The following is a 13,087-nucleotide window of genomic DNA, read 5'->3' as shown; positions in this document are numbered from 1 at the left end:
AACTCCAGACGCATGCGCCCCCTTGTGCATCTGGCTAACGTGGGTCCTGGGGAATTGAGCCTCGAACCGGGGTCCTTAGGCTTCACAGGCAAGCTCTTAACTGCTCAGCCATCTCTCCAGCCCTAAGGGACAGTCTTAACTCTCAGATGAGACTTTGGACTTTTGAAAAATATTAAAGTTGGTAAAGACTATAGGAACCCCATTGAAGTTGTACTGAGTGCAATTTGCGTTGCATGATAAATCATGAGTCTGTGGGGCCAGGGGTGGAATATGGTGGTTTGAATGTGAATGTATGTCTTCCACACATAATACCTCTTGTGACTGCTTCACATTGCTGGGATGAACATACAAACCAGACACAAGCCTTATTGATAGCAGCTTGGCTATATAAATAGCACAAGCTGAGAAAAGGAGAAAGGGGTTTATTTCAAGCTTATAGGTCCAGAGGAAGTTCCATCCATGGCGGAAGAAACTGCTTTCAAATTCCGAGCATAGAGAAAAAAACCAAACAGCCAGTGAAAACCAAAAGCAGCAGACATAAACCTGCCAGAACAGAGTTGCTCTATCAGGCCTTTGGGCTAGAATCAGATGGGCCCCAAACACACCTCTGGGTGGACCCCAGGATTGGCCCTCGGTGACGTCTCCTCTAGCCAGGATGCTGGAGATCCAAGTTGCAAGCTTTAATAAAACCAGTCCAGTCACCAGGTGTGGTGGAGCACGTCTTTAATCCCAGCACCCGGGAGGCAGAGGTAGGAGGATCGCCATGAGTTCGAGGCCACCCTGAGACTACAATAGTGAATTCCAGGTCATCCTGAGCCAGAGTGAGACCCTACAAAACCCACCCCAGTCTATGCAGGACATGCATTCAAACTACCACACCTCCAAAACACCCCCATAAGGTATTTTTTTTTTAAACTTTTTTCAAGGTGAGATCTTACTCTAGCCCAGGCTGACCTGGAATTCACTATGTAGTCCCAGGGTGGCCTTGAACTCACGGTGATCCTCTTACTTCTGCCTCCCGAGTGCTGGGATTAAAAATGTGTGCCACCACAACTGGCTGAGGTTTTTTTTTTAATTAAAATTTTTTCTTTAAATTATATTTTGAGAGCGACAGACAGACACAGAGAGAAAAAGGGAGGGTAGAGGGAGGGAGGGAGAGAGACAGAGAGAGAGAGAGATAAAATGGGTGCATCAGGGCCTCCAGCACTACAAACAAACTCCAGATGCAGGTACCACCTTGTGCATCTGGCTTACATGGGTCCTGGAAAATCAAGCCTCAGACCAGGATCCTTAGGCTTCACAGGCAAGTGCTTAACAGCTAAGCCATCCCTCCAGGCCCTCATAAGGTTTCTTTTTTTTAAAAAAATTGTTTATTTTATTCACTTATTTATTTAGTTAAGAGCGACAGAGAGAGAGAGAGAATGGGTGCACCAGAACCTCCAGGCACTGCAAATGAATTCCAGATGTGTGTTCCCTCTTGTGCATCTGGCTAACGTGGTTCCAGGGGAATCAAGCCTCAAACTGGGGTCCTGCAAGCATTTAACCCTGTTGCAGTCCGGTTCGCATTGCTGGTAGAAATCACCCAACCAAGAGAAGCTTCTGGGAAAAAGAGATTTATTTTGGCTTACAGGCTCAAGGGGAAGCTCCACAATGGCAGGGAAAAACGATGGCATGAGCAGAGGGTGGACATCACCCCCTGGCCAACTTAAGGTGGAACACAGCAACAGGAGGGTGTGCCAAACACTGGCATGGGGAAACTGGCAATAAAGCCCTTAAGCCCGCCCCCAACAATACAGTCCCTCCAGGAGGCATTAATTCCCAAATCTCCATCAGCTGGGAACCTAGCATTCAGAATACCTAAGTTTATGGGGGACACCTGAATCAAACCCCCACAAACCCCTAAACCATCTCTCCAGCCCTCATGAATTTTTTTTTTTTCATTTTTTTCAAGGTAGGGTCTCTAGCCCAGGCTGACCTGGAATTCGCTATGTAGTTTTAGGGTGGCCTCAAACTCTCGGCGATCCTCCTACCTCTGCCTCCCAGGTGCTGGGATTAAAGGTGTTCACCACCACGCCCAGTTCATGAGGTTTTTTTTTTTTTTTTTTTCAAATTTTTATTTATTTATTTGAGAGCGACAGACACAGAGAGAAAGACAGGTAGAGGGAGAGAGAGAGAATGGGCGCGCCAGGGCTTCTAGCCTCTGCAAACGAACTCCAGACATGTGCGCCCCCTTGTGCATCTGGCTAACGTTGGACCTGGGGAACCGAGCCTTGAACCAGGGTCCTTAGGCTTCACAGGCAAGCGCTTAACCACTAAGCCATCTCTCCAGCCCCATGAGGTATTTTTTGATTAAGGTTTCAACTTAAGTCTCAACAGCTTGCTGGAGGAGATGTCACTGGGGGCACATCTTTTAGTCAAGCCCTGAAGTGTGTTCAGAGCCAGTTTGAGTTCTAGCTGTTTGTGTTTGCTGGCTGTTCAGTGTGTCTCTCTGCTATGGATCTATGCAAGTAAGTAAGTTTCTTCCACCAGGATGATGCTTCCCTTGGATTCTGTAAGTGTCGTGGTTTACATGTCCCAGAGACTTGGACTTGAACCTTGAGTCTCCACTGGACAGAGCTCTACAGGGAAAGAGGTGTGTCACTGGTGGTGCATCTTGAAGTGCTGCCCTAAGGCATGTCTAGGGTGTGGAGAATGGTTGGAGCTCTGGGGGTTCCTGATTGCTAGTGCTGGTGTTTGCTAGCTGTTCGTTGATAGCTTTCTTCATGGACCTATGGACATAAACCAGCTTCTTCAGTCATTGATGACTTGCCTCTGAAATTTGTAAGCCTGAAATGCACCCTTTCCTCCTATAAGCTGCTCTTGGTTGAGAGTTTGTCCAGGAACATGACAGTGACTGTAACAGCACACCTTGAAATCAATCCTTTCCTCCTGTAAGCTGCTTCTGGTATTGGTCCAGCATTGAGATGACAACTGAAACATATGGCTTCCCATATCATGTTCCAATAAAGACACTATCCCAGGGCTGGAGAGATGGCTTAGTGGTTAAGGTGTTTGCCTATAAAGCCAAAGGACCCAGACTCTATTCTCCGGGACCCATGTAATACGTCTGGAGTGCGTTTGCAGCAGCTGAAGACCCTGGCACACCCATTCCATTCTCTCTCTCTTAAATAAATAAACAAACAAGTAAATAAATAAAAAAATTTTTAAAAAAGTCTACTATCCCAGCATGGGTGGCGGATTAAAAAAAAACAAAACAGAATTGTGAGTTTTCTCTAGCAGGAGGGCTGTTACCAGTTTTAACCCTCAAGATTGCACTTTTTTTTTCCAAGGAAGTGTCTCACTGTAGCCCAGGCTGACCTGGAACTCACTCTGTAGCATTAGACTGGCCTTGAGCACACAGTGATCCTCCTTGCCTTCACCTTGCGAGGCCTGGGATTAAAGGTGTGTGTCACACGTGCCTGGCTTAGGATAATTTTTAATGCTGCCATGTCCTGAAGCAGAAATTACAGAACTCAGGTGACAGATCTTTATTAACACGGTGGGACTCTAAGAGTCTGAGGAGAAGAGACAAATTATCCTTTGCTCTAACAAGATGCTCAGGGACTGTGACCCCAGTGACCATGGAGGCTGCTCTAAAGAGCTTGCCCTGTGACTCCCAGTGTCCTCCAGGCACCAAAAGCCGAGTCTGTGCACTCCAGAAGCTCCTGCATGCAGACTTAGCCCTGGAGACTCCAGTGACAGGTCCTTCTGTCAGGCCAGCAAACTGTGGCCAGGTTTGACAGCCGTGAAGCCAAGCCCACACTTCTGGTGAGGACGGCCATCCAGCTGGAGCAGGTCAGTGGAGGCTCATAGGGATGCTCCTCGGTTTTTGCTAAGTGGAGCCATTAGCATGGTCCTGAGCTCACTGGAAGTTCTTTGCAAACACCCATCATGGCCAGTGTCTGCACTGCCCGTTTCTGAGATCCTGCCTGTGGGGACCACAGACTGGCTATATTTCTCCCATTTTCTACCAGGGCACCCTTTCCACCTTCACCGAATGAGCACTGCTGAGAACATTTGGCTCAGGTCTCTGAAAAGAGCTCTGCAGCCTGCGCTAGAGTGAGACCCTACCTCGAAGGAAAAAAGAAAAAAAAAAAAAGAGCTCTGCAGTCTTTAGACATGAGCTCAGAAAGCAGAAGTAAAGTCACCAATGAGGCCAGGTCAGTCCTCAGAGCAAACGTGTCGGGAGTGTGTGACATCCAGGCAGGAGGGGATGTAGCACAGACGTTGTCACTATGGCAACATTGCTAAGATCCTGGGCTGTCAGCACTCAGTGGTGACTACCTTCTACTTCCTCCTGAATGGCAACCACTCGGGTCTTTTCTCTCTTTTTTTTTTTTTTTTTTGTGAGGTAGGGTCTCGCTGTAGCCCAGGCTGACCTGGAATTCACTATGTAGTCTCAGGGTGGCTTTGAACTCACAGCACTCCCGCTACCTCTCCCTCCCGAGTGCTGGTAAAGCCACCATGCCTGGCTTTCTTTTTTTCTATTTTAAGATGGAATCTCATGTAGCTCAGACTCCCTTCAAGCAGGCTATGTAGCTGAAGAGAACCTTGAACCCTAAATCTCCCTGCTTCCACCTCCTGAGTGCTGGCGTTACAGGCATGTTACCACCACACATCTGCCTGCCTGTGTATCTGTAATGTTTAACCACACTCACTTTTGAAAATTGTTATTTATTTAAATATTTATTTATTTGAGAGAGAGAGAGAGAAAGAGGAAGAGAGAGGGTGGGTGCACCAAGGCCTCCAGCCACTACATATGAACTCCAGATGCATACACCACCTTGAGCATCTGGCTTATGTGGGTCCTGGGGAATTGAACCTCAAACCGATCCTTAGGCTTCACAGACAAGTGCTGTAACTGCTAAGCCAACTCTCCAGCCCCCACACTTACTTTTTTGAGGTGGGGCTAGAGAGGTGGCTTAGCGGTCCATGGAGCATGCCTGTGAAGCCGAAGGACCCAGATGCACAAGAACGCACGTGCATATGGAGTTTGTTTGCAGTGGCTTGAGGCCCTGGCACACCCATTCTCACTCACTCTCCATCTCTCTCTTCCTCTGTCTGTCTCTAATAAATAAATACATAAAAATAAATCATAAAATTAAAAAAAAAACATGAGGTGAAAAGCGAGGCATGGTGGCGCACGCCTTTAATCCCAGCACTCAGGAGGCAGAGGTAGGAGGACCGCCATGAGTTTGAGACCACCCTGAGACGACATAGTGAATTCCAGGTCAGCCTGGGCTACAGTGAGAACCTACCTTGAAAAGCAAAAATAAAAATAAATAAATAAAAATGAAAACATGGGGTAGCCAGGCATGGTGGCATATTCCACCCATGTATTGAGAGGCAGAGTTAGGAGAATAACATAAGTTCAAGACCGTCCTAGACACTATAGGGAGACCCTGTCTCCAAGAAGAATGAGAAGAAAGGCAGTGATGGGAAGGTCAAACCTGACACAGGGTAGGAGAGGGCCTTCTTGTCACAACGCCTCCAGTGCTCTTCCAGAGAGGCCCCACGTAACGACCATCGGTAAGCCATTTCATTTCACTTATGAAGAAATGGATTACAGAAAGAGGTGGTAGAAAGAATGCAAGAGCCAAAGGAAGAGAACGTTGCTTACAGTGCACTTTTCCAGACACAAAATGGCCTGGATATCTATGACTTTGCAGTGCCTGACACTTCCGCACAAGACCCTAATAATAGGAGGAAAAGATGATAATATCAAAATTAAAGAGACACTCATTGAGATGGGGGCATATGATAGAGGGTGGATTTTTAAGAGAGGAAAGGAGGGAATTATCATGGTTTGTTGTATAATTATAGCAGCTGTCAATAAAAAAGTTAAAAAAAAAAAAAGAAAAAGGAAAACTAAGACCGGGTGTGGTGGTGCACGCCTTTATTTTTATTTTTATTTTTTCTCAATTTTTATTAACATATTCCATGATTATAAAAAATATCTCATGGTAATACCCTCCTTCCTCCCCTTTCCCCTTTGAAATTCCATTCTCCATCATATCCCCTCCCCATCTCAATCAGTCTCTCTTTTATTTTGATGCCATGATTTTTTCCTCCTCTTATGATGGTCTTGTGTAGGTAGTGTCAGGCATGGTGAGGTCATGGATATCCAGGCCATTTTGTGTCTGGAGGAGCATATTGTAAGGAGTACTATCCTTCCTTTGGCTCTTACATTCTTTTTTTTAAAATTTTTTATTAGCATTTTCCATGATTATAAAAAAATATCCCATGGTAGTCCCCCCCACCACATTCCCCTTTGAAATTACATTCTCCATCATATTACCTCCCCATTTCAATAATTGGGCTCTTACATTCTTTCTGCCACCTCTTCTGCATTAGACCCTGAGCCTTGGAAGGTGTGATCGAGATGTTACTCAGTACTCCAGTCACTTCTTTCCAGCACTATGATACCTTCTGAGTCATCCCAGGGTCACTGCCATCTGAAAAGAGAAGATTCTCTACCCAAAGTGAGAGTAGAGTTAATATAAGGGTATGAATATTAAGAGAAGTGCTTACTGGGAAGATTGATAAGCATGGTATATACACTTATCCAGACATCAGCAGATGTTACACCCTTAGGGCTCATGACTTACCCCTGTTTTAAGTTTTCAGTATCAGGGATGTATTCCCCCCCCATGGAGCGGGCCTCCAGTCCAACTGGAGGGCAGTTGGTTTCCACCATGACAGACGGTGCACGCCTTTAATCCCAGAATCCCAGCACTTGGGAGTCAGAGGTAGCAGGATCACTGCGAGTTTGAGGCCATCCTGAGACTATTTAGTGAATTCCAGGTCAGCCTGGCCTATAGCAAGGCCCCTACATTGAAAAACAAAAACAAAACAAAAAAAAAAGGAAGAAAGCTAGTTACTTCTGGGAGCAAAATTCTCATGCCTTTCCTAAGCCCTATCATCTGTTTTCCTGAAGTTTTAATTGTCTCATCATAATCACCATTTCTAAGTTTTAGAATTTAACCATCTTCATCTGCCTCAGACTCGGACTCATGAGAGGCACGAACCAGTCGAGGGTCTCCGAGTTCCTCCTCCTGGGTCTCTCCCGGCAGCCCCGACAGCAGCAGCTCCTCTTCCTGCTCTTCCTCACCATGTACCTGGCCACCGTCCTCGGGAACCTGCTCATCCTCCTGGCCGTCGGCACAGACTCCCGCCTGCGCACGCCCATGTACTTCTTCCTCTGCCACCTGTCCTTCGTGGACATCTGCTTCTCCTCCACCACCGTGCCCAAGGTGCTGGCCAGTCACATTCTCAAGAGCCAGGCCATCTCCTTCTCCGGCTGTCTCACGCAGATGTATTTTGTTTTCATGTTTGTGGACATGGACAATTTCCTGCTGGCCGCGATGGCCTATGACCGCTTTGTGGCCATATGTCACCCCTTGCATTACACAACAAAGATGACCCATCAGCTCTGTGCCCTGCTGGTGGGGGGATCGTGGGTTGTTGCCACTTTGAATTCTCTTTTGCACACTCTGCTGATGTCTCAACTCTCCTTCTGTGCAGACAATGTCATCCCGCACTTCTTCTGCGATGTGACTCCCCTCCTGAAACTCTCCTGCTCAGACACACACCTCAATGAGACCATGATTCTCACCGAGGGCGCTCTGATCATGATCACCCCTTTTGTCTGCACCCTGGCCTCCTATATCCACATCGCCCGCGCTGTCCTGAGGGTGTCGACCGCGAGGGGAAGGTGGAAAGCCTTCTCCACCTGCGGCTCCCACCTGGCTGTGGTCTGTCTCTTCTACGGCACCATCATCGCTGTGTACTTCAGCCCGTCCTCCGCGCACTCCGCTGGGCAGGACACAGCAGCCACCGTCCTGTACACAGTGGTGACGCCCATGCTGAACCCTTTCATCTACAGCCTGCGGAACAGGGACTTGAAAGGGGCTCTACAGAAACTTGTTCGCAGAAACATATCCTCTTTCTGGTGAAATTGTATAGTTGATGTGTATATCCTTCCCATGCAAATAAATCATTGCCCTGTTATTGAAATATAGCAGTTTATTGGTGAAAGAGTCTTCAGTGAACTAAGCTTGGTGAAGCTCCAAGTTCTGACCCGCTCCTAACCATGAACCTCTCAATATGTGATACTTGTTTGTTTTTGATTTACTGTATTTTAAGTAGAAATCGTCTTTAATCTTTTATTTATTTATTTTTAGATAGGGTCTCACACTAACCAGGGCTGAGTTGAAACTCACTCTAGTCCCAGTCTGGCCTCAAATTCATGGGGATCTTCCCAAGTGCTAGGATTAAAGGCATGTGCCACTGTGCTGGCTTAAAAATATTTTTATCTATTTATTTGAGATAGAGAAAGAGACAGAGAGATAGACTGAGTATGAGCATGCCAGGGCATCCTGCTGCTGTAAATGAACTCCAGACACATGTGCCACTTTGTGCATCTGACTTTGCATAGGTCCTGGGGAATTGACCCAGGCCATCAGGCTTTGCAAACAAGGTCCTTTAACTGCTGAGCCATCTCTCCTTTCCTTTCTTTTCTTTTCTTTTCTTTTCTTTTCTTTTCTTTTCTTCTTTCTTCCTTTCTTCTCTCTCTCTCTCTCTCTCTCTCTCTCTCTCTCTTTCTTTCTTTCTAAGACAGGGAGTATTTTATTTAAAACCCATCAAAGAAATGGAGAGCTTGAGTCTGCGACCAAGCCTCCATGTTTTAAAGCCCGGGTCAGTAATTGTATGAGAACATGTACTGGTACATTAATTAAATTATTAATTAAATTAATAGGTCAGACCGCAGCTTTTCAATGTTGTTACAGCTTCCCTGCAAAAACAGCACCTTTGTGACATTAAAAAACAAAACAAAACAAAAAACCACATTTTTATTTGCCAGATGTGGTGGTGCACAACATTCAAGCCAGCACTCGGGAGGCAGAGGTAGGAGGATCGCTGAGAGTTCAAGGCCACCCTGAGACTACATAGTGAATTCTAGGTCAGCCTGGGCTAGACTGGGAGAATGGGCATGCCAGGGCCTTCAGCTGCTGCAAAGGAACTCCAGGTTCATGCGTCCCTTTGTGTATCTGGCTTTACATGAGCACTGAAAAATCGAACTGAAGTCATTAGGCTTTGCAGGCAAGCAACTTAACTGCTGAGCCATCTCTCCAGCACCTTTGTGACATTTGAACATTAGTATTCTTCACCATCTTCCTCACTGTCTCCTTTAGCAGAATCCACACCAACCTCCTCATGATCCTCCTCTAGGCAGCCGCTTCCTCACGGACCTCAAAAAACTCTCCCTCCTCTGTATCCTCACCCACATACCAGTGCACCAAGGCACACCTGGCATTTATCAGATCAAACTTGTGGTCTAGGAGAGCCCAGGCCTCAGCAATGGTTGTGGTGTTGCTTAGCATACATACAGCTCGCTGCGCCTTGGCCAGATCTCCACCAGGTACCACGGTGGGAGGCTGGTAATTAATGCCAACTTTGAAGCCAGCGGGGCACTAGTCCATAAACTGACTGGTACATGTGGCCTTGATGGTGGCAGTGGCAGCACTGACATCTTTGGGAACCACATCACTGCGGCAGAGCAGGCAGCGAACCGTGTATTTATGATGCCAAGAAACACATTTCTCCATCTGGTAGGTCCAGCCCTATTTTCTTTCTTTTTAAAAAAAATTTTAGGGCTGGAGAGATGGCTTAGCGGTTAAGCACTTGCCTGTGAAGCCTAAGGACCCCGGTTCGAGGCTCGGTTCCCCAGGTCCCACGTTAGCCAGATGCACAAGGGGGCGCACGCGTCTGGAGTTCGTTTGCAGAGGCTGGAAGCCATGGCGCGCCCATTCTCTCTCTCCCCCTCTATCTGTCTTTCTCTCTGTGTCTGTCACTCTCAAATAAATAAATAAAAAATATTAAAAAAATTTTATTTATTTAGTTGCAAGCAGAGACATAGAGATGGGTCAAATGAAAGAGAGAAAGAGAGGGAGGGAGGAAAGGAGGGAGGGAGGATGGGCGCACCAGGGCCTCCAGCCACTACAAACGAACTCAAGACATGTGCCACCTTGTGCATTTGGTTTACATGGGTACTGGGGAATCGAGCTTGGGTCCTTAGGCTTTGTAGGCAGGTGCCTTAACCACTGAGCAATCTCTCTAGTCCCTCAGCCCTATTTTCTCTCTCTTAATTTTACTGGATTTTAAGTAGATTTTTAAAAAATTTTTTGGTGGTGCTAGGCATTGAACCCAGGGCCAGTTAGGTGCAAGGCAAGCTTTATTCCACACAGCTATTGCTTAAACCTCTAATTACTGTATTTGATCACTTTGCAAGCCTCTGTTTCACAAATATTTTGTGCTTTGTTTTGGAAATTCTCTTACAGCCTCCACAGTCATTGTCAATCCAGGCTGCACATTAATATTACCTAGAGAGTTTTGAAAACAAATACTAAGTTCAACCCATTGAACCTCAGTGTCTGGGCATGGCATTTCTCCATTTATTTTTCTTTTGGTTTTTCAAAGTAGGGCCTCATTCTAGCCCCGGCTGACCTGGAATTCACTATGTAGTCTCAGGGTGGCCTCGAACTCATGGCGATCCTCCTACCTCTGCCTCCCGAGTGCTGAGATAAAAGGCATGCACTACCTCGCCCAGCTTTATTTTATTTATTTGAGAGAGAGAGAGAGAGAGAGAGAGAGAGAGAGAGAGAGAGAGAGGCAGGAAGGCAGACAGAATGAGCATACCAGGGTCTTCAGCTGCCACAAACGAACTACAGACATGTGAACCATCTTGCTCAGGAATTGAACCTGAGTCCTTTGGCCTTGCAGACCTTAACTGCTAAGCCATCCCTCCAGCCCCTGGTATTCCCCTTTAATCACGGGGCCTCCAGTGTGCTTTGTGGGCTGATCATAAAACTGCTTCGTATGTCCCTTACCACAGTCCCTGAGAAGCACAAGCCTGGGAACTGACATGGGAAGCTGAGGTCTGACTCAGCAGTGGCGGGGCCCAGACTCCCCGGCAGCTCTCTGCACGCCAATCTGGGTTTCATACGGAATCCTAAACAGACTATTATTATTTTTTTTTTAGTGTTTCGGCATCCAGTGTGACAGTTTTACCTTATGCAGGGTGGTGGTGGGGGGGGGCTTAGCAGCATAAGATGAACCCAGCAGTTGCTTTCCCACCTGAGCAGGATTCCATGCCCTCCCGAACTTCCTGGGTGGTGAAATCGCCCTGAACTGGAAGGACTCAGTCCCGGCCTCTTGCTCCTCGGACCCTTTGCCCAGCCTGTCACGTCTCCGCTGCAGCTTGAGAAAGCCCTGCTCAGAATCAGTGCACGCGTGAGGCCTGTTTACACTTCCTGCCCCTCACTCATCTGCTGCGTTCTCCTCTGAGGGGGCTTGGGACCCACAGAATGGCACTGTGTGCCCCTGGGGTGCCTGGTGCAAGGCCTGGCTTCCACTTGCCAGTGCAACCCAGTTTTAGTGACCATGTGAGCAAAGGAATGCTATGTTCCAATAGGATGTGCCTAACTGGGCAAGAGGTTTTAAAAACTTTTAAATTTTATTTATTTACCTACTTATTTATTTGTGTGTGTGTGTGTGCACATGCCTGTCAGGGTCTTTTTCCACTTGCAAATGGGATACCAGACATCTTTTGTGTCCAGCTTTAATGTGGGTGGCTGGGGAATTGAACCCCAGCTGGAAAGTTTTACAAGCAAGCATCTTTAACTGCAGAGACCTCTCCTCAGCCCCTTGAAATTACATTTTATGTATAGTACTAGTGCATCCCAGGTAAATATAATATGTTCTCTTATAGAAAGCATTGCTGAATATGGAAAGGGGTTGTGTATTTTTAGAAAACAGAACCTTTTTTTTTTTTTGGTGATAGGGTCTCACTTCAGCTCAGGCTGACCTGGAATTCACTACGGCACCATCATCTCTCTGTACTTCAGCCCGTCCTCCGCGCACTCCGCTGGGCAGGACATGGCAGCCGCGGTGATGTACGCAGTGGTGACGCCCATGCTGAACCCTTTCATCTACAGCCTGCGGAACAGGGACTTGAAAGATGCCCTGAGGAAAGTGCTCACCATGAAGTTTGTATCTGCTCAATAAAGACAGAAGCTTAAGAAATCATAGAGGGAGCCGGGCATAGTTGCGCATGCCTTTAATCCCAGCACGAGGAAGAGGTAGGAGGATCACCATGAGTTCGAGGCCACCCTGAGACTCCATAGTGAATTCCAGGTCAGCCTGGGCTACAGTGAGACCCTACCTCAGAAAGAAAAAAAGTCATAGAGGGAAGTAATCTTTTTTTTTTTTTAATTTTTTTGTTCATCTTTATTTATTTATTTGAGAGTGACAGAGAAAGAGGCAGATAGAGACAGAGAGAAAATGGGCATGCCAGGGCCTCCAGCCACTGCAAATGAACTCCAGATGCATGCGCCCCTTGTGCATCTGGCTAATGTGGGTCCTGGGGAATCGAGCCTCGAACTGGGGTCCTTAGGCTTCACAGGCAAGCGCTTAACCGCTAAGCCATCTCTCCAGCCTGGATGTAATCTTTATTTAAATCCTTTTTTTCCTATTGTATGAATTAGCATTTCTCTCTCTCTCTCTCTCTCTCTCTTCTCTCTCTTTTTTTTTTTTTCGAGATAGGGTCTCACTCTGGCCCAGGCTGACCTGGAATTCATTATGTAGTCTCAGGGTGGCCTTGAACTCATGGCGATCCTCCTACCTCTGCCTCCCAAGTGCCGGAATTAAAGGAGTGCGCCACCATGGCCGGCTCTCTCTCTCTCTTTTTAAAAAAATTTTGTTTCATTTATGTGAGAGTGACAGACAGACAGACAGACAGACAGAGAAAGAGGCAGATAGAGAGAGAATGGGCACACCAGGGCCTCCAGCCACTGCAAACGAACTCCAGACGCATGTGCTCCCTTGTGCATCTGGCTAATGTGGGTCCTGGGGAATCAAGCCTTGAACCAGGGTCCTTAGGGTTCACAGGCAAGCGCTTAACCGCTAAACCATCTCTCCAGCCCGTCTTTTTTTTTTTTTAAATATATTTTATTTATTTGAGAGAAAGAGGGAGGGAGAGAGAGAGAAA

The 13,087-nt window shown here is 46.9% G+C and overlaps 1 protein-coding gene across 1 annotated transcript; it reads left to right on the top strand.

Moving 5' to 3' along the window:
• Window positions 1-7,052: 7,052 nt before the first annotated feature.
• On the top strand, window positions 7,053-12,129 carry LOC123453263 (olfactory receptor 1361). Its single transcript, XM_045130036.1, has 2 exons — window positions 7,053-7,949; window positions 12,112-12,129. Exons 1-2 carry the CDS (start codon window positions 7,053-7,055, stop codon window positions 12,127-12,129), a joined length of 915 nt encoding a protein of 304 aa, XP_044985971.1.
• The last annotated feature ends 958 nt before the right edge of the window (window positions 12,130-13,087 follow it).

The sequence above is a fragment of the Jaculus jaculus genome, chromosome 11, assembly GCF_020740685.1.
Source record: "Jaculus jaculus isolate mJacJac1 chromosome 11, mJacJac1.mat.Y.cur, whole genome shotgun sequence".
Classification (NCBI taxonomy): Eukaryota; Metazoa; Chordata; class Mammalia; order Rodentia; family Dipodidae; genus Jaculus; species Jaculus jaculus.
This window is presented reverse-complemented; position numbering and strand designations above follow the sequence as displayed.